The 20,299-nt window shown below is 42.4% G+C and overlaps 1 protein-coding gene across 1 annotated transcript in view; it reads right to left on the bottom strand.

Moving 5' to 3' along the window:
• Positions 1-19,929, bottom strand: part of KU70 (ATP-dependent DNA helicase 2 subunit Ku70-like protein) — a 129,101-nt gene extending 109,172 nt beyond the window's left edge. Inside the window, exons 1-4 of the mRNA XM_087671370.1 lie at positions 19,809-19,929; positions 19,545-19,705; positions 19,310-19,425; positions 18,846-18,911 (exon numbers count right to left, since the gene is read on the bottom strand). Of these exons, the coding sequence (XP_087527496.1) occupies positions 18,846-18,911; positions 19,310-19,321 (78 nt within the window). The 5' untranslated portion in view covers positions 19,322-19,425; positions 19,545-19,705; positions 19,809-19,929. The remainder of the gene's footprint in view (positions 1-18,845; positions 18,912-19,309; positions 19,426-19,544; positions 19,706-19,808) is intronic.
• Between the last annotated feature and the right edge of the window lie 370 nt (positions 19,930-20,299).

The following is a 20,299-nucleotide window of genomic DNA, read 5'->3' as shown; positions in this document are numbered from 1 at the left end:
ACTGCTGGAATGATGCCAGAGTAAAAGGGATGTTGTTTTGGACATGGTGGACAGTAAAAACAGTGAATTCAAAGATCTGCAGACTACAATTCTGCACATAAATCATTGAGTTATGGTAACAGAAAATGCTTTCCTAAAAGGGATGTTGATTTGCTCATGTTGTACTGTCCTTATGCAGCTAGGATTTACTCAGAAAAGATGAAAACCAATGGTTCTCAGGTTATGTATTTTGAAACATTTCATTTTTGTAACTTTCCATCTTTTAATTGATAAAGAAATACCAAGAGGGGCACCGGTCTTCAGGGCCAATCTAGTGTTGACCGAGGGAGTGAGGTCTTTGTTTTTTTTTTTTTGTGTGTGTGTGTGTGTGTGTGTGTGTGTGTGTGTGTGTGTGTGAAAAGACCAGGTATTAAATGAAGGAACTACCGCTTTATATGAGTCACAGACCAGTTTCATGGTTCCATCCTCGGGATTTGAATTCTTTTCTGTAAGAATTTAAGCTCGGACAGTTTTGGGTGAAAAGGCCATACGCACAGGTTTTACAGAGATTACAAGACTAGAGAGATGGCAGACATGGATAAAGGTAAAGAAAAACTCACTCATGAAGAAGAGAGTTCTTCTTCTACTCATAGACACCAAAAAGAGAGTATTGGTGCACAGGTGTCAGCACCTTCTAGAACCGACATTAAACCAAAGGATAAGGAGCAAGAACAGGAGGACTTGTATATGACACACAACTCCTCAGTATGGTTGGCTCTTTCCAAGAGCTTGTAAAGAATCCTCGGATGCAAAAAAATTTGAAGTCACATAATGAGGATTCTCAGGCTGAGTCATCACATCATACCATGGAGCACTCAAAAAGGCAAACCTCTAAAGTGCGTGAGCATGTGGAAAAGATGCCAAACATGGAGACAGGTCCAATGCAACAAGAAGCACAAGCATAGGACCAGGGAGTGAATGGTCAAGGCAATTATGCACAAGTGGCATAGCAGACTATTCCTCCTCATTTTGCTACTTATCCTAGTTACTTTGGTGGTGGGTCAGTTTTTCAAGCAATGGCTGGATTACCCACTGGTTATCAGAGATACTTGCCCAAAGGGCCACCAGGAATGATGCCTATTGAGGCAGTGAACCCACTTTATGCTAATATTGGTCTACAGCCCGGTTATCAGACTTTGCAGAGTCCTTATTTTATGCCTGGAGTACAAAATGCAGCGGTTGGTTTTGTGGGCATATGGCAACTAAGACAGGTGAAATTAATGTTGATAATGCGCCTAAGGGACTCCGCTTTTTACAGCCACCTATCTATGACAACCTGACACCAAAAAGTTCAAAGCCTAAAGACTATAAAGAGGGTGGTCAAGCATTAAAGTTTGAAACCTTCAATGGTATGCGAGATAAGCTGAAAGCTTTGACATTCATACAACAATTTGATGTAGCTTACACTGGAGGGAATTTTACTAAGACTTCTAAGGTGCGGAAGGCTGCAACTTTTTTGAAAGGTAATGCTTTGCAGTAGTGGAACATATTGTTGATGCAAGGATATACACCTGCCACTTAGGTCCATTTTAAACAGTTATTTGCAACCTCATGGTTAACTAACACGTTTGAAGTAGATGTCATCACTGCATGGCATAAATTGGACGCTTAAAATTGTGCAGATTTAGAAGAGTATAATAAAAAAATTTGGGAAGCACTTTTGCCCGTGAGTTCTTACAAGAGGACAATGCCACTCTCAAAACAAATTGAAAAGTACTGTTGCGGTTTGCCCGAAGCCATCAAGGATTATTGTACCAAGACCAGGGTTACATGTTAGCAGTCATGTTTGTCATGCCTTGCCATCTCCTGCCTGTGAGCCTCAGTCTGAGTCAGACGAGGACATTAGGAGCTCTGACATGTCTGTCATGTGTTATGATGGGGGAGGCTAGTCACTCTCGACTGGCTGTCTTTGGATGTGTATCTCTTTTTGGCCTCTTTTAGTGGGCAGCCATTGGCTGCCCGGCCACTTTTTGGTCACTGTTGTGGGGCGTCCATTTTAGGGCATTTTTAGGGTTTGCGCCCATTATAGGGTTAGGGTTAGGGTTTGTCCTTTTGCCTATTTATAGGCAGCCCCCCTCCCCACTTGGTCACTTGTCTTCTTGCAGATTCCGACACTCCTTCTCCCCCGTGGTGGTGCTGCCATCATCATCAGCCTGATCTGGTGCCCTCACTGACGCTTCGGGCTGCGTGCAGGAAGGAACTGATCAGTCCATTTCAATGTATTCAGAATTCATTTCAATCAATGCAGATTTCTCTTCCTTATTTTCTGCTCTCTCTCTCCCTCCGTGTTCGTATTCCCTCTTCCGCAGCGCACTCTCACATGGTATCAAAGCCGAAGGAGAGTACACGGAGCTGAGTTTTACGCGGGAGAACACCACAACTTTGCATTTGCTGGTCAAGACGTCTCCAACAGTTGAGGCGTCACCTTCTGCACCATCTTCTTGATCAAGGCGGCCTATTTTGGTGTCACATCTTTGCATTTGCTACTGGCGTCATCCCCAACAGCCAAGGCGGCCCTTCCAGGAGGTCCCAAATATTTGCGTTTGCTGCTGGCGCCTTCTCCAGTGGCTGCCACGTCATCAACAACCTCTTCCTGCCTGCGTTTTCGGCCAGGCGGCCTCCCCAACAGCTGGGCGACATCTTCCTTACTAGCGTTTTGAGGCAGGAGGCTGTTTTTCTGTGGTGATTGCATCGTTAGCATTTGCGTTTGACATCATCCTTGCATTCTGTGCAAGGCGGCCAGCTCAGGAGCTTCTGGTGTTTGTGTTTCGGCACTGGCAACCTTCCCTTGTTGTGTTTTGGTGTTTGCAGATATCGAAGATGTCTTCTCATCAGTTTACGGGCTTTGATGACTCAGATGACGAGCTTTTGTCTCGACACTCATCTGAACGGAGGCGTGATTTCTATCACGAGGACCGTCGTTCGGAGTCTATTCCTCTTTCCCTTCCCCCTTCTATTCATGTATCTCGGCGAGCCCCTTCCGGCGGGCCGAAGATGCAGCCTTTGGTACCCTCTGTACAGGTACCCGTACTTCCTCAGCTGCCCAAAGAGGACCGGTTGGATGGCTCCAACTTTTCTCTGTGGTCCTGCAAGGTGGAGTGTATCTTGGACTCCTTCGATCTTTGGGAGCTTGTTTCTGTTCCTATTCCCCGGCCTAAGGTGGATCCCGCAAATGGGACATCTACGGATCGTGCAGCATTATGGGATCGCCTCAATTCTAGAGCCAGATCTTTCCTCTTTCTGAGTTTGCAGGATTCTGTCCTTGTTCATGTTCACAGGTTGAAGACTGCAGCAGACGCGTGGAGAAAGCTCACGTCTCTCTACCATCAGAAGATGTTTGCCCATCGGATATCTCTCGAAAAGAAGTTGCAGATGCTTGCTATTGATGATAGTCCTTCCATGAAGGACCACATCAACAGATTACAAGATATGAGGGATGAGCTTGCATCCCTCGGTCAGACGATATCTTCTGAAGACATGGCTATGATTCTTTTGACTCAGCTGCCTTCGCCTCGGTTTGATGTCTTCTACACTAGCCTTCTTACATCGAGGACCCGTGAGAAGCTTCTATGGGAGGAGTTATCCCCGCTTGTCTTGGAGCATGACGAGCGACTCAGAGAGGTCAGTGCTAGTGGATCCGACTCCACTAGAGCCTTTGTTGCAGGTTCGGGAGGACAGAAGAAGAAGAAGAAGTCAAAGGCTAAGAAGAAGGACAGTTCTTCAGGCTCTGACTCAGATTCAGAGAGACCGAAGTGCCCACACTGTGGGAAAGGGACACATCCTGAGAAGAAATGCTGGAAGAAGTACCCTCACCTTCGTCCGGGAGCGAAGGGTGGATCTACATCGGAACCTTCTTCTACCTCTACACCAGCTGTTACCCATGAGTCAGTGTTCCTTCATATCCATGCTTTGGAGGAGGATCCTTCTTCCGAGGCTGCAGTGTCTTCTGTGCAGCCTTGGTTAGTGGACAGTGGTGCTTCGAGTCATATGACTCCCCGAGGTGATTTGTTACAGGATCTCTGTCCATCAAAGGGTTCAGTCACTGTTGGTGACATTTTATCGGTGCCTATTAGTGGTGTTGGCACATTGCCTTTGTTTACCGACCGACCTTCGAGCTCCTTTTCACAAGCCCTACATGTTCCGGATTTGGGCCTTCCCCTCCTCTCAGTTTATGGCCTTACGAGGCTTGGCACACGAGTGATCTTCACCGAGCATGCCGTTGTTATTGAGGATTCTTCTACAGGAGCTGTCTTATCTATAAGTTGGCAAGAGAGCGGGCTTTATAGGCTCCATTCCCCTTCTTTGATGCAGGGTCCTCCGAGGCAGTCTATTGCTACACCCGTTCCCGCTTGTGCACCTTCTATTCCACAGGTTCCTTCCCATCCCCCACCTTCTCCTGCGGTGGTTCCCTCGTACCCCCCATCCCTTTCAAAGGGGGACGATCTCGGTGATGCGGCTGTGGATTCCCTGGCCCCTAGTGTTTTAAAGGGGGATTCCCAGGATCGTGAGGAGCTCCTTCCGTGGCAGTCTACATCGACGGACTTCAACGACCTTGGCATTCCTCTTGCCACCCCAAGATCCGTTTCTCCCTTGGCCTTCAGCCACATCCAGGATCTGAGAGGGGGTGTTAGCAGTCATGTTTGTCATGCCTTGTCATCTCCTGCCTGTGAGCCTCAGTCTGAGTCAGACGAGGACATTAGGAGCTCTAACATGTCTGTCATGTGTTATGATGGGGGAGGCTAGTCACTCTCGACTGGCTGTCTTTGGATGTGTATCTCTTTTTGGCCTCTTTTAGTGGGCAGCCATCGGCTGCCCGGCCACTTTTTGGTCACTGTTGTGGGGCGTCCATTTTAGGGCATTTTTAGGGTTTGCGCCCATTATAGGGTTAGGGTTAGGGTTTGTCCTTTTGCCTATTTATAGGCAGCCCCCCTCCCCACTTGGTCACTTGTCTTCTTGCAGATTCCGACACTCCTTCTCCCCCGTGGTGGTGCTGCCATCATCATCAGCCTGATCTGGTGCTCTCACTGACGCTTCGGGCTGCGTGCAGGGACCGATCAGTCCATTTCAGTGTATTCAGAATTCATTTCAGTCAGTGCAGATTTCTCTTCCTTATTTTCTGCTCTCTCTCTCCCTCCGTGTTCGTATTCCCTCTTCCGCAGCGCACTCTCACATGGTATCAAAGCCAAAGGAGAGTACACGGAGCTGAGTTTTACGCGGGAGAACACCACAACTTTGCATTTGCTGGTCAAGACGTCTCCAACAGTTGAGGCGTCACCTTCTGCACCATCTTCTTGATCAAGGTGTTAGCAGAGTATTTGTCAGCTCATGTGTGAGTCTGAGCTTGATCTGGGCTGGGCATTTTTATTAGGTATTTTAGGTATTTTTCTAGTGTGGCATTTTATGCCAGTGGAGCATTCTGTCCGACCAGTATTATTGCTCCCCACTTTTTCAGCCTATTTATACTCAGTGGCTCCTCCTCAGTCAATCACTTTATCTTCACCATCTGCAGACTCTGTGGAGAGAGGAGCCAGTGCCAGTGCCCACGCAGCCAGTGACTCACTGTTGTATGCGACTGTCTCGTGTTCAGATATATGGATTCCATTTCCCGTGCATACATCTGCAGACTCTGTGGAGAGAGGAGCCAGTGCCAGTGCCCACGCAGCCAGTGACTCACTGTTGTATGCGACTGTCTCGTGTTCAGATATATGGATTCCATTTCCCGTGCATACATCTGAGTTCTCATCTGTATCGTGTTCTTTTCTTTTCTCTTTTTGTCTTGTGTTTCAGCAGTTTATTTCAGCACATGTTTATGCTTCCACCGCTGCTCCACTTCTGACATGGTATCAGTTTTCAGGATTTGTGTTTCTGCTGTGTTTTCTTGCTGATTTCAGGACTGTTTTGTACCCCTGCTGATCAGACGACTGCTGTCACAGCCAGGCGACCTGTTTTGGGGCTGTTTTCAGCCTGCGCTTTTTGCAGTTTTGCCATCGCCTGCTGCCTCCGCACCCTCTGCTGCCTGTGTTTTTCATCTGCAGCTGCTGGCGACAGTTTTCTACCTGTTTTTCTCCAGTTTACAGCCTGTGTTTTGCTGATTCAGCATCTCTCGTGGCTGGGTGACTGTTACTTCAGGCCGTTTTCTCTGTTTTTGGCAGTTTTTGACTGATTTTTTGACTTTCTGCAGCAGATTTTGTCTCTATTGATCAGATTTTGGGTTATATTGCATGTGAACTCTCATTTTCTGTAGTTTGTGCTTGTGTTTTGGCTGTGTTTCCTCTCTCAATTCCATCTCTTCTCTACTTCTCTTCTTATCCTCTCCATATGGCTCCTCCGTGCACTTCCACTGATGATAAGTTACATGGACCTGATTATCTCACATGGAGTGCTGTCATGAAAGCTTGGTTTGTGCAGAAGCGGCTATGGTACATCGTCTGTGGAGCTATTGCTCAACCTCTCCGTCCTTTTCCTCTTCCTGAAGACTTTGATGAGGACAACCATGAGGAAGCGGTGCTCACATGGGACTCGGACGATGCCCGTGCTTACTCGGCGTTGGTTCGGTGTATTTCTAAAGCGGTCTTACCGGCGGTTACCTCCTGTAGGACATCTCCTGAAGTATGGCAGAAGTTGCAGCAGATGTACGAGGCACCTTCCACCATGCGGGCCGTCACACTTTATGGCCAGCTCCAGCAGATGAAGTTTGAGCCGAAAGATACTATTCAGTCTTTTCTTCTTCGTGTTACCCAAGTACAGGACCAGCTTTGGCACATGCAATCTGCTCTTCCCGAGGTGCATCTTGTCGGGACAGTTCTCTACAAGCTCCCCCCGGAGTTTGATGGAGTGGCCAATGCTTTGCGGGCGCAGACATCATCGACTCCTGTCAGTTTTACACATATGACCTCGATGCTTCTTGAGCATGAGGCATCCTTGAGATTACAGGGGCGGCTTCCGGCACATTATGGAGGTGAGGCTTATGTAGCTTCAGAGAGGGGTAACGGGAAGAAGAAGTCGAAGGCCCAGTGTTACCACTGTGGCAAGAAGGGACATTTGCGGAAGGACTACAAGAAGTTAGCGGCTTCCAGGAAGGAGCAGAAGACAAAGCGGGATGCTGACTCTACCGATGAGTCCTCTCCTTCATCAGACTCCGACTCCGATCCTCCGACCAAGGTGAAGTCCAAGGCGCGGAAGGGATCCTCTTCTTTGGATCCCGGGAAGGGCTTGGTGGCCCCTTCCTCAGCTGCTTTCTAGTGGTGGTGATGAGGTCATCCCTCACGACTCTCTTGTGCCAGAGAGGGAGTGTGAGCGGGTGTTCAGATGGGGCCGCCGCGCCTCATCTATATTTTTATACAGGTGCACAGGTTCCAGAGAGGGACACCCCTGACGCATCGACTTCAGTCTGGCGGAATCAAATCCTGGAGCTGGGATTGACATCCAGGTTCATGCTGAGCTGGTTATCTAACAGAGAGCGGGAGGCTTTTGTCTAGAGCTCACATGAGGGGACACTTTGGCGGTCTGGCCAAAGGCGGAGAATCCATGGTCACCTATATTCAGAGGCATTTTTGACAGGATGGTCTTGTATGCTACTGCGAGACATTGATGATGGACACAGAGACATGCTATGATCTTCTCTATTTTCAAGTGTTTGGTACGATCGACATCGACATCCGGTTCTCTCCGAGGCACCTTGGTGGTGGCTTGATCACCCACTACTTGGGTATCCATGGTTCTACTTGGTGGTTCTATGTTGTATAGTTTCTGATCCCTTTTCATTGTACTATTGTATTGTATCAGATCACTCATGATCTGAGAGAGGGTGTTAGCAAAGTATTTGTCAGCTCATGTGTGAGTCTGAGCTTGATCTGGGCTGGGCATACCTTCGAGCTCCTTTTCACAAGCCCTACATGTTCCGGATTTGGGCCTTCCCCTCCTCTCAGTTTATGGCCTTACGAGGCTTGGCACACGAGTGATCTTCACCGAGCATGCCGTTGTTATTGAGGATTCTTCTACAGGAGCTGTCTTATCTATAAGTTGGCAAGAGAGCGGGCTTTATAGGCTCCATTCCCCTTCTTTGATGCAGGGTCCTCCGAGGCAGTCTATTGCTACACCTGTTCCCGCTTGTGCACCTTCTATTCCACAGGTTCCTTCCCATCCCCCACCTTCTCCTCTGGTGGTTCCCTCGTACCCCCCATCCCTTTCAGAGGGGGACGATCTCGGTGATGCAGCTGTGGATTCCCTGGCCCCTAGTGTTTTAAAGGGGGATTCCCAGGATCGTGAGGAGCTCCTTCCGTGGCAGTCTACATCGACGGACTTCAGCGACCTTGGCATTCCTCTTGCCACCCCAAGATCCGTTTCTCCCTTGGCCTTCAGCCACATCCAAAATCTGAGAGGGGGTGTTAACAGTCATGTTTGTCATGCCTTGTCATCTCCTGCCTGTGAGCCTCAGTCTGAGTCAGACGAGGACATTAGGAGCTCTAACATGTCTGTCATGTGTTATGATGGGGGAGGCTAGTCACTCTCGACTGGCTGTCTTAGGATGTGTATCTCTTTTTGGCCTCTTTTAGTGGGCAGCCATTGGCTGCCCGACCACTTTTTGGTCACTCTTGTGGGGCACCCATTTTAGGGCATTTTTAGGGTTTTCACCCATTTTAGGGTTAGGGTTAGGGTTTGTCCTTTTGCCTATTTATAGGCAGCCCCCCTCCCCACTTGGTCACTTGTCTTCTTGCAGATTCCGACACTCCTCCCCCGTGGTGGTGCTGCCATCATCATCAGCCTGATCTGGTGCCCTCACTGATGCTTCGGCCTGCGTGCAGGGACTGATCAGTCCATTTCAGTGTATTCAACATTCATTTCAGTCAGTGCAAATTTCTCTTCCTTATTTTCTACTTTCTCTCTCTCTCTCCCTCCGTGTTCGTATTTCCTCTTCCGCAGCGCACTCTCACATTACAAATATGGTACAGTTATTTGAAAATGTTGGTGTGGCAAATGCATTGTTGAAAGGAAAAGCTGACAGCTTTAAAGGCACTGAAAAGAAGGATTCTCAGTTTAAGCAAAATCCTGGCAAGAAGAAGAAGCAATTTCCAAAAATGATCAGCTTTACAAAGAAGTCTTTTTGGAAGAAAAGATTTCAGCAGCAACCTCAAACTTCTTTTAAATAGGGCAAAGGACAGAATAGGCCACTTTTTGGCAAATCATTTGAAGAAAGAAAGGCTTTAATGATGGCTCGGAAATGCTTTATATGTGAACAAAAAGGTCATATTGCTTCTAAGTGCCCACAACAATCTTCTAAAGATGCGGAGGATAAAGATGCGCTAAGTAAAAAGAAGCCCAGCATTGGCTTAGTGCCTGATATGGTGGGAGATCAATCAGTTGATGATGCTACAGAATTTTGCAAAGCTTGGGGAAAGATCAAAGATTCCACAGTGCTTATTTTCTTTGATCTTGGAGCTCATGCAAACTATATCTCACCGGCATTGACAGGCTGATTTGGCATGCCTAGGACATACTGAACCTATCACCCCCATTCTTGGCAAACTCCGTATGCATATTCAAAGCTATGTGGACACAGAGGAGTTCCATATCATGTCTTTAGAGGGTTGTGATGTTCTATTGGGTATTCCATGGTGCCACAGGAAGCATGCTATCTTGGATACTTACAGTAGAACGATTACTCTTGTACATAGGAGCAAGACTCATGTCTTAGATGTGAAGCTTAAAGAAGAGTCTGAAGGAGAGTCTATCCCAGTTGTTTCTGCTTTTGCAATTACTTCTGTAATGAAAAATCATATTTCTGTGTACTTGGTTTTTGCAAAGCCAGTTAATGAAGTTGAGAGTAATGTAGAAGGGCTTTCTTGGATAAATTTAGTGACTATTCTCAAATTCGTTACCAGGAGAGTTACCCCCTGAGAGGCCTGAAGATCATATCATAGATCTTATTCCAGGGACTAGTCCACCCAATAGGCCACCGTACAAGGTCAATGCAGCGCAGCAGAAAGAGATTATGACACAGGTTAATGGGCTTTTAGAGAAGGGACTAATTCAGCCCAGTAGTTCTCCGTTTTGTTCACCAGTGTTGTTAGTTTAGATAAAGGACGGCTCTTGGTGAATGTGTATTGACTACAGAGCCTTGAATAAGAACACAATCAAGAATAGGTTTTCGATTCCGAGAATAGATGACATTCTTGATCGATTACAGGGAGCAAGAATGTTTAGTAGGATAGATTTGAAAAGTGGGTACCGTCAGATCAGAATCACACCAGAGGATATCCATAAGACTGCTTTTAGAACGACATTTGGTCTCTATGAATTTTTAGTCATGCCGTTTGAATTGATCAATGCTCTTGCTACGTTTAACAGGATGATGGATAGAATTTTCCACCCTTATTGAAGTCTCGTTGGCACATTCTTTGATGATATGATTATCTTTTCAAAGAATGAAGAGCAGCATAGAAAACACTTAGTTACAATCTTTAATGAGCTTAAGCAAAACAGATTGCTCATTAATGGTAAGAAGAGTGAATTCTTTTTGGAAAAGATTCACTTCCTTGGGCACATAGTTCTAAAGATGGTGTGAAGATGGATCCTGCAAAGATAGAAGCAATTGTCTCTTGGCTAGACCTAAAAACTGTTCATGATGTCCGCAATTTCCTTGGCTTATGCTCTTACTACAGAAGATTTGTAAGACACTTTGCAGAGATTGCTTCTCCTTTACATGCACTTGAAAAGAAGGATGTCAAATGGCAATGGACTGACAAAGAGAAATCAGCATTTAGATGTTTGAAGGGGGAAATGACTACAAATCCAGTACTTATTTTGCCAGATCTATCTAAGCCATTCGTAGTGCGGTGTGATGCATGTGGAAATAGCATTGGTGTTGTATTAATGCAGAATGGCCGAGTTGTGGCATACGAGAGTAGAGTACTCTCTATCGTTGAAAGGACCTACCAAATTTATGAGAAAGAGTTATTGGCTGTGATCCAAGCACTTTCTAGTTGGAAGCACTATTTGCTTGGTGCTGATTTTGTAGTGCAAACGGATCATCAAACACTTAGATACTTTCTCACACAGGCTAAATTGTCAAAGAAACACATGCGTTGGGTAAATTTCCTATCTATGTTTCATTTTCAGATAGTGCATGTGGAAGGCAAGAAGAATGTAGTTGCAGATGCTTTATCTCGCAAACCACAAGTGTCAGCTGTTTCAATTTCTTATCACCATGAATTGGATTATATGAAAGAGCAATATACTAATGACAAAGATTTCTCTTAAATCTATGAACAGTTGATCAATGGCCAACATCATGGCCATTATGTGTTCAAAGAAGGCTTTATCATGATGCATGGAAGACTATGTGTTACAAAACAGCTAAGGCCAAAAGTTTTATTAGAAAGTCATGCTCTACCGTATGCAGGACATCGTGGTATTGATGCTACAGTCAAAGCGGTAGAGACTTTCTTCTATTGGCCAGCATTGAGATCTAATGTTGATGCAAATGTCAGATCTTGCCTTGTATGCCAAAAGGTCAAATTTGATAGACAGAAGGCACCAGGGTTATTGCAACCACTGCCTCTTCCAGAAAGGCCATGGGAAAGTATTACCATGGATTTCATTTTTGATCTTCCAAGAACTTCTTCAGGGAAAGATGGAATCTGGACTATCATTTGCAGATTCAGCAAACAGGCACATTTCATTCCTGTAAGGAAAAAGGTCAAAACACATGGTAAAGATATTTATGCATAATATCTTTAAGTACCATGGAATGCCACGGTCAATTGTCAATGATAGAGACCCAAGAATGGCTAGCTTGTTTTGGAAAGCATTGTTTGAAAACATGGGCACTACACTGAAATTTTCATCTTCTTTCCATCCACAAACTAATGGACAGTCTGATGAAGCGAATTTAACTGTTTTAGATCTACTAAAGTGTTATGTTTCAGATCATAAGACTTCTTGGAAACACTACTTGCCATTGGTTGAGTATGCATACAATAATATAGTGCGCTCATCTATTCGCAAAGAACCCTTTGAGATTGTGGAAGGTGGAAAGAAACTGCCTCCCATTTTGCAAACAAAAGATAACATTTTTGAAGCAGATCATTATGTAAAAGATTGGAAAGAAGCATATAAAAAGGTCAAGTATGCCTTAGAAAAGTCACAAGCTAAACAGAAAAGAGCTGCTGATAGTCATCGTTGGGAACTCTTGTTCAAAAAGGATGATTGGGTCTTGTTGCGTTTTGAAAGGCACGTTTGAGAAAACAGAAGGGCAAGGAACGTTTGTTTCCAAAGCTGAGTATGCATTACTATGGCCCTTTTCAAGTCTCAAAGAAGATTAATGATGTGGCATATAGGCTGAGATTGCCAGAAAATTGGAAAATTCATAATGCATTCCATGTGAGCCTATTGAGGCCTTTCAATTGGTGAAGTGCCAGAAGATAAGGTTCAAGAGAAATAGCCTGGAGTAGAGGAATTAGATGAGATTCCAGTTCCTGAGCAAATCTTAGCACATAAGCCTTAAGGATAGGAAAGTGAAAAGTAGAGTTATAAAAAGATTTTTGGTGAAGTTCAAGAACTATTCACTAATGAATGCCAAATGGATAGAAGAGGCTGAATTGGTAGATTCGCCTCAATAATTGCAACTTTACCAAGAAGCTTTCTTGCTGTAATCTACAATGACTTAGAATGCTTTTTGAAGCAATGTACATTCTCTATTGTACAGTTGAATACTGCACCTCATTGAATAATGCACAATGTGTGGTTTACAGTTAGCATTAACATGTGTATCATTGAATGAAATCATATTGCTTTGAAGTTGTATTTGTTACACTTCAGTTGAATGATTATACATGTTGTGACACTAATAGTTCGGGGACACAAATGGTAGTGGGGAAACTCCAACCATCGCCCCGTGTCATTTGATAGCAAGTGATACATGCGATGGCACTAATAACATGGGGAATCTTGTTATCATCCTGTGTCATCCATTAGCATGTGTGGCATGCAATCAAGGTTGCTTACTTCTTTCACAAGGGGGGTATGTCACCAGGTGGTGACACTTTTTGCAATTGCTTTCCTTATTTACTTATATAAATATTTTAATTTTCTTTTCTTTAGTTGTTATTGCTTTTTACCCCCAGAGTTCTCTTGGAATAAGCCGAGATCTTTGCATGGCCAAAAGAGGCAGCCATTAGGACAAATTGGACTAATGGTTTGTCTGAGCCTTAAGACCGATTCCATATTGAATGGGCACAAAAAAATAGAATGCCAGTGGTTTGGGACTATGTGCTTAGCCACTGGAGATGGTGTAGGACAATGAGCCTAGCCAAGACAGAAGATGCACATGTGAGAATGCCCATGGAATAAAAGTCACTGTAACTGAGCCACATTACACTTTTTGATGTGGTTGCAATGATAAAAGTTGCTCAGAACAACTCGAGGAATGCAAGGGTCACTTCTTTGCACTTCTGTTGAGGCAAGAGCCTCATTGTCCAGGTTCAAAAGCAGTAGTTGGCTTCTCCAATGCCACACAAGAACAGGGTTTTTCAGCTCTGATTTAGTGCTGTTCGCGGACTGTTTTACTACTGGAATGATGCCAAAGTAAAAGGGATGTTGTTCAGGACATGCTGAATAGTAAGAACTGTGCATTCAAAGATCTGCAGACTGCAATTCCGCACATAAATCATTGAGTTATGGTTACAGAAAATGCTTTCCTAAAAGGGATGTTGTTTTGGTCATATTGTACTGTCCTTATGCAACTGGGATTTACTCAGAAAAGATGAAAACCAACGGTTCTCAAGTTATATATTTTGAAACATTTCATTTCTGTAACTTTCCATCTTTCAATTGATAAAAAAATATCGAGAGGGGCGCCGATCTTCGGGGCCAATCTGGTGTTGAGCGAGGAACTGAGGTCTCTATTTTTGTGTGTGTGTGTGTGTGTGTGTGTGTGAAGACCAAGTTTTAAATGAAGCAACTACCACTTTATGTGAGTCATATACCGGTTTCAATTTCTCCTTAAGATATTCATGAAACAATATTCAAGACAACTTTTGGTTTGTATGAGTTTCTTGTGCTACCATTTGGTCTCACCAATGCTCCTACAACCTTTAATCGAATGATGGAAAGAATTTTTAGAGCTCATCGGAAGTTTACAAGAACTTTCTTTGATGATATTTTGGTTCATTCAAAAGATAAAGGAGAGCATAAGCAACACTTGAAAATAGTGTTTCAAGAACTCCCCAAACACAAACTTTATGTGAATGGCAAAAAGAGTGAATTTTTCCTGGAAGAGATTCACTACTTAGGTCATTTTGTATCTAAAGACAGGGTTCAATTGGATCCAGAAAAAGTCAAGGCTATTGTAGAATAGCCAAAATTGACTAATGTTCATGAAGTTTCAAGTTTCTTAGGATTATACTCTTATTATAGAAGATTCATGAAATGATTTGCAGTGGTTGCTGGACCATTGCATGATTTAACCAAGAAAGCAGTGGCATTCCAATGGACCAAACTAGAGAGAAAAGCTTTTGAGGCTCTAAAGTTCTATATCAGCAAATGATCTACTTTAATTATACCTAATTTGTCAAAACCATTCTTTGTGAAATGTGATGCTTCAAGAGATTGCATTGGTATAGTCTTAAACCAAGAAGCGCATGCAATTGCCTACGCAAGCAAAAGGTTGAAAAATGCAAAAAAGAATACTATTACCTATAAAAAGTAGTTAATGGCTATCATTCAATCTTTAAAAGATTTGAGACACTATCTTTTAGGTGGAGAATTTCTCATCAAGACGAACCCTGACAGTCTGAGATATTTTCTCAACCAACCAAAGATTTTTTAGAACCATATTCGATGAGTCAATTATTTAGCTCAATTTAACTTTCAAATACTGAATATTCTTGAAAAGCAAAACAAGGTAGTTGATGCCTTGTTAAAAAGACCTCAAATTCATGCATTGTCCATGATTCATCATACAGATTTCACTAGTATGAAGGACATATATACTTCTAATGAAGATTTTAAAATCATTTGGAAGAGTTTACAACTTAGTAAAAGGGTAAACTCTTATGTTATCAAAGATGGATTTCTTTTAATGGAGAATAAGTTATGCGTTACTAAAGATTTCAAGCCTAAAGTAATGAAAGAATGCCATGCGGCTCCTTATATGGCTCATCACGGTATTTTGGCCACAACCAAGGTACTTGAAATGTATTTCTTTTGGCCAAGTCTTCGGTGAGACATTAAACAATTTGTCAAAGAATGTCGTGTGCTAAAAAATTAAGTGTGATCACCAAAAGCCTACAAGGCCTTCGTAGCCATTACCACTTTCGAGCCAACATTGGGAAAACATTGCTATGAATTTTATTTTTGGCTTGCCAAAATCAGCAATGGCAATGATAACATATAGACTATTATTGGCAAGTTTAGCAAACAAACTCATTTCATTCCAATCAAGAAAACTATCAAGTCTCAACATATGGCTAGAATATTTGTTCTACAAATCTTTAAGTATCATTGGGTTACCACAATCCATCATAGGTAATAGAGATCCATAAGCCACTAGTCTCTTTTCGCCAACTCTTTTTAAAAATTTGGATACAAAGCTTGCTTTTTCTTCTTCTTATTGTCTCCTCAAACAAATAGTCAAAGTAAGATAGCCAATCTCATAATATTGGATATGTTGAAGTGATATTGGCATGAAGCCATCCAGCATGGAAAAAGTATTTACCTTTGGTAGAATATTTGAGATTATATATGAAACACCACTCTTACTACCTATTCTCAAAACAAATAAGAAGATATTTCATGCTAATAAGTTTGTACGTGATATGGATACAGCTTTTACCCAAGTTAGACGAGCTATCCAAAGATCTCAAGAAAAACAGAAGAAAGCAACAGATAAGCATCAAAAGCGCTTGATTTTACAAGAAGGGGATTGGGTGTAGTTGAAATTTAACAAAGCTCGTCTAAGAAGTACTAATAAGCCTTTATCCCAAGTCACTAAGGTTGCAACAAGAAATTATGGGTCATTTCAAGTCATTGAAAATATTAATAATGTTTGTTATAGGTTACAACTTCCAAAGCAATTCTTTTCATATCCATCTTTTGAAGCCTTATGAAGCGCTTCCACCATTGGAACCTATAATAAATGATCCATTTGAAGTAAATAAACAGGAGGAGATACTTCAACAAGAGCAAATAGTCTTTCATATGATTAAGAAACGAGAAAAAACCATTTCTAAAAAAATTCTTCTGAAATTTTAAAAATTACTCTCACTTAGATTCTAAATGGATGTTAAAAGGGTATTTTAAAGACTATCCAAAAATATTTACAGCTTATAAAGAAGCTATAGGATCAAAAATACTTCAATCAACATCTTAAGGACAAGACAGATTTCAAGAGGAAATCTAATCAACCTTTTGTACATAAATTGCTACCTAGACATATTGGCCCAATGATTCAAATTAATTTGATGCTCATGTACTTTGAAAGGCAATTTGTATTATGTGAGTGTTTCAAAATATGATAAAACATTCATTTTTCTATTTAAGGTTGGCCAATGGCCAAAACACCCTATAATTATACTTGGATCATCATTAAGGAGATACCTAAGAGAAATTAAAAATTTAGTTGGGCGGTTAAATGGACCAAAAAGCTCAAAATAACTAAGACTTTTATACTCGAATAGTCAAATTGACTAGAAACACATTTTACTTTTCACTTTTGAGCAACTAAGCTCCACATCCATATATTAGAGACTTCTCTCTTTATTTGAAATAAGCTCTCACGTTGGTTTCAACCACATGTTTTATACTCTCTTATCTATCTCTCATCCAAGAAGCACTTTTTACTTAGCTTGATCTAATCCAAGCACTAAAGAAGAAAAATAGCTTACTACCCAAAGTTTGCAAAAATTAGGATTTCAGAAACCCTAACTTTCAAAGTTCAACAAATCAGACCTTTTGTATATGGTTCAAACACTCGATGTCCGTGGTTTATTTCAATAAATTCCTATAAAGGTGGAGAGGACAGTTCCCCTCTTAACATGCTCTCTCTCTCTCTCTCTCTCTCTCTCTCTCTCTCTCTCTCTCTCTCTCTCTCTCTCTCTCTCTCTCTCATTTTCATGGTGAAAATTGAGTTGGTTAGTTCAAAGAATTGTCATTCTCACGTTCTTCCCTGTGTTTACACAAATCTCTTCGAGAAAGGTAGATTGGTAATAAAGTCCATCGATACAAATGACCACGGGTTGATTAAAAATAGATAAGGGATGGAGCAACCGTGAGGTCGATGGCGAGAGACTTTGGCTCTATTGCACATATTACATATGCATACAAATTTTTTGATTAATTTCCATATTTCAGACCACCAATATTCTTGAGAGATGTGCTCTATTGTTTAATTGAACCCAAAATGTAACTAGGACAATCCAAGTGGTATATCTAATAGCCCTTGGTAACAAAGCAAGCCTTCAACTTCTTGAAAACCTTCAACATTTGTTACACCCTTATTGAATTTTTTGCTTTTTCATATTTGAGACCACCAATAGTCTCGAGAGATGAGCTCTATTGTTTGATTGTCCCCAAAATGTAACTAGGACAATCCAAGTGGTGTATCTAGTAGCCCTTAATAATAGAACAAGCCTTCAACTTCCTGAAAGGCTTCAACACTTGTTATACCCTTCTTGAATTTTTTGCTCGATATTCTAGGCAAAGAAATACACTTTAGGAACTTTGCTTGCTATTGTGCAAAGTTGAAATTGTTCTGGTTTCAAGATAACAAAATCTTCTTGACCATGAATTGCATCTTCTTTTTTAGGTGCAAAATAGAACCATCCAGGCAGTGCATTTGATTTCCCTTGTTGGTTGCCAATGTCAAAGTGCGAGGAACGCAGAAGCATGTGACTGGACCAAAAGAAAGAAGAAACCCAAAGGGGAGAGAGAGAAAGAGAGAAAAGAATGCAGAAATCTGCAGTGGATGAATGCTGAATATAGGAGGGCAGATCTGTATAAAGGGTTATGAGAATTTACCAGCTAGATTCTCTCAACCTGCACACAAAAATCTGAATGAATACAACCAGGGAGGCTGGGCAATAAATAGGCAGCCACAAAATGAATAAAATAATCAGGTTAGACAGCCTGAAACTAGCCAACGATGACTTGGACCCTATTAACCCATCTATGGAGCAATCATCACCAACACACTAACAATTAGAGTGTTATGGCAATTTCCAAGAGTCTAGTTTGTCATGCTTGCACAAAGCACATTTCAATGCACTATCACTGCATAGGGAAAGTCTTCCCACTAGTGAGGAGTTTGACTTGGTCTATGCACCTACACATGACAACGTGGCAAATATGTTCACAAAAGCTCCTCCTCAAGATAAGTTTGAAGCCTTTTACAAGGCTCTAGACTTACCCCATTTTGGCAATTGATTTGTCTCTCCAAGGTGAGTCTGCTCCAACATACGGGTTCTTTTACCCTCTTGTTATGAGGGGTCCTTTCCTCCTATGACCCCCTTTGTAGAATTTACCTTTCTTTTTCATCCTCCATCAGAAGTAAGATTGAACGGTTTATGTTGATAACTGATGTTGCAATGGATGGGCATGGCAGGAATACTACATGGTACTAACTTTTTGGATCGTGCCCTAGTATGATCATGTAAAGCTTGTCATGGCCAATGCTTGAACAACTTGCTTGTGGCTTTACTAAACATAATGTGATGTCAAAATTTTCATCACTTTATAAGTTATTGACGTTGTTCTTTTTGCACCTATCATGCAGAATTCATTGTATAAACTACAAAGCAAAATGTAAGCACCTCATTTCCAAGGATGTCTTGACTTTCATCCACATCAGAAAAAAGGTCGCTGCCAGTATCACCATCCTGCATAAAGTAGCAAGTTATTAGTAGCATATCCGTTTACAAATGTAAACCATTGTTATGATCAGACAGAGAAGGATCAGAGTAACGCTGACAAAACTGATTTGCAGAGGCTCACTTGAGCAAAACTATGACACGATGCTAGCAATCTTCACGGGATATGAGGTTTTAAGAGGTGAAATTAAAGGACTATTATACGTTAGTTTGCAGTAAACACTGATCTTCTGCAAAAATAGTTCAACGGCTTCATTTATCCCCAAGAAACCTGCATTTACCGAATGCTGAGATAGATTTTTCTGCAAATTAGAAAGCTCGACCATAGAGAGCATAGACAGGATGAGGACGACGCTTGCTCGAAAGTTTTGAAATCAGAAATTGATGAACGGAGATGGAGACCGGACCTGGTAATCCATGATGAGCGCCGTGCAGGTTCAAAACCACACCAAGTCTTGTTACACGTTCAGCTCGGCAGATAGAATCATCAATCCGTATATTGAAGAATCTATCAGTGACCGGACTGCAGATAGAATCATCAATCCCCGTATGGAAAAATCTATCAGATATCGAACTGCAGATAGAATCATAACCGATATCGAGCAAATCATATGCGTCGAGATGGCATGTAGAGGGATGTACTTGAATAAGCACAGAGCTAATCGCAGACCATGCGGTAGACATTGTCTTTCGTGGTGAGCGCATGCCTCACCAAACGCGTCCTCGCAGATCTTAGTAGTTCTCGTGTTGATTTTTCTCAGAATTGCGCGCTAGACAAGCAGTTCATGAGGAATCTTAAGACACTGCGAAAAGCATACAAACAACTTTGTTAGGCATGAAAGTCCTACAAAGCATCGATGGATATTATGCTCACCTTCCAAGCCATACACGGAGCCATAGACCTACCATGGGCTCACTTGACATGGCACAAGCCATACAAAGCATCGATGGATATTATGCTCACCTTCCAAGCCATAGACCTACCATGGGCTCACTTGACATGGCACAAGCCATACAAAGCATTGATGGATATTATGCTCACCTCCCAATCTATAGTCGTAGCCATAGACCTACTATGGAACTTGAGAGCTTGGAAGGGACCAAATCCTCTACACTTTGGTTGCAAGAGCCCATCTTGGATCTCCAAGAATGTAATGCTTTCCCCTTCCATGACATCTCACCGACAAATATCTCTACCTTTGAGGTGGTGTTTTCACTTTGGATCAACAAAATGATCCTTTGGGATCTCATGGTCCAATAGTCAATGACCAATTTAGGCTTGGTAATACACAATATGTATCTTCTTGACAATGGAAAAGGATCTGAATTGCTTTGAAGATTAGGATCTCATGGTCCAATGGTCAATGTCGTGTTATTCACCAATAAAAGAGTTGTGG

Source organism: Lygodium microphyllum, chromosome 29 (assembly GCF_053477565.2).
Source record: "Lygodium microphyllum isolate KBCC chromosome 29, Lygodium_microphyllum_v1.1.10, whole genome shotgun sequence".
In the NCBI taxonomy this organism is placed as follows: domain Eukaryota; kingdom Viridiplantae; phylum Streptophyta; class Polypodiopsida; order Schizaeales; family Lygodiaceae; genus Lygodium; species Lygodium microphyllum.
This window is presented reverse-complemented; position numbering and strand designations above follow the sequence as displayed.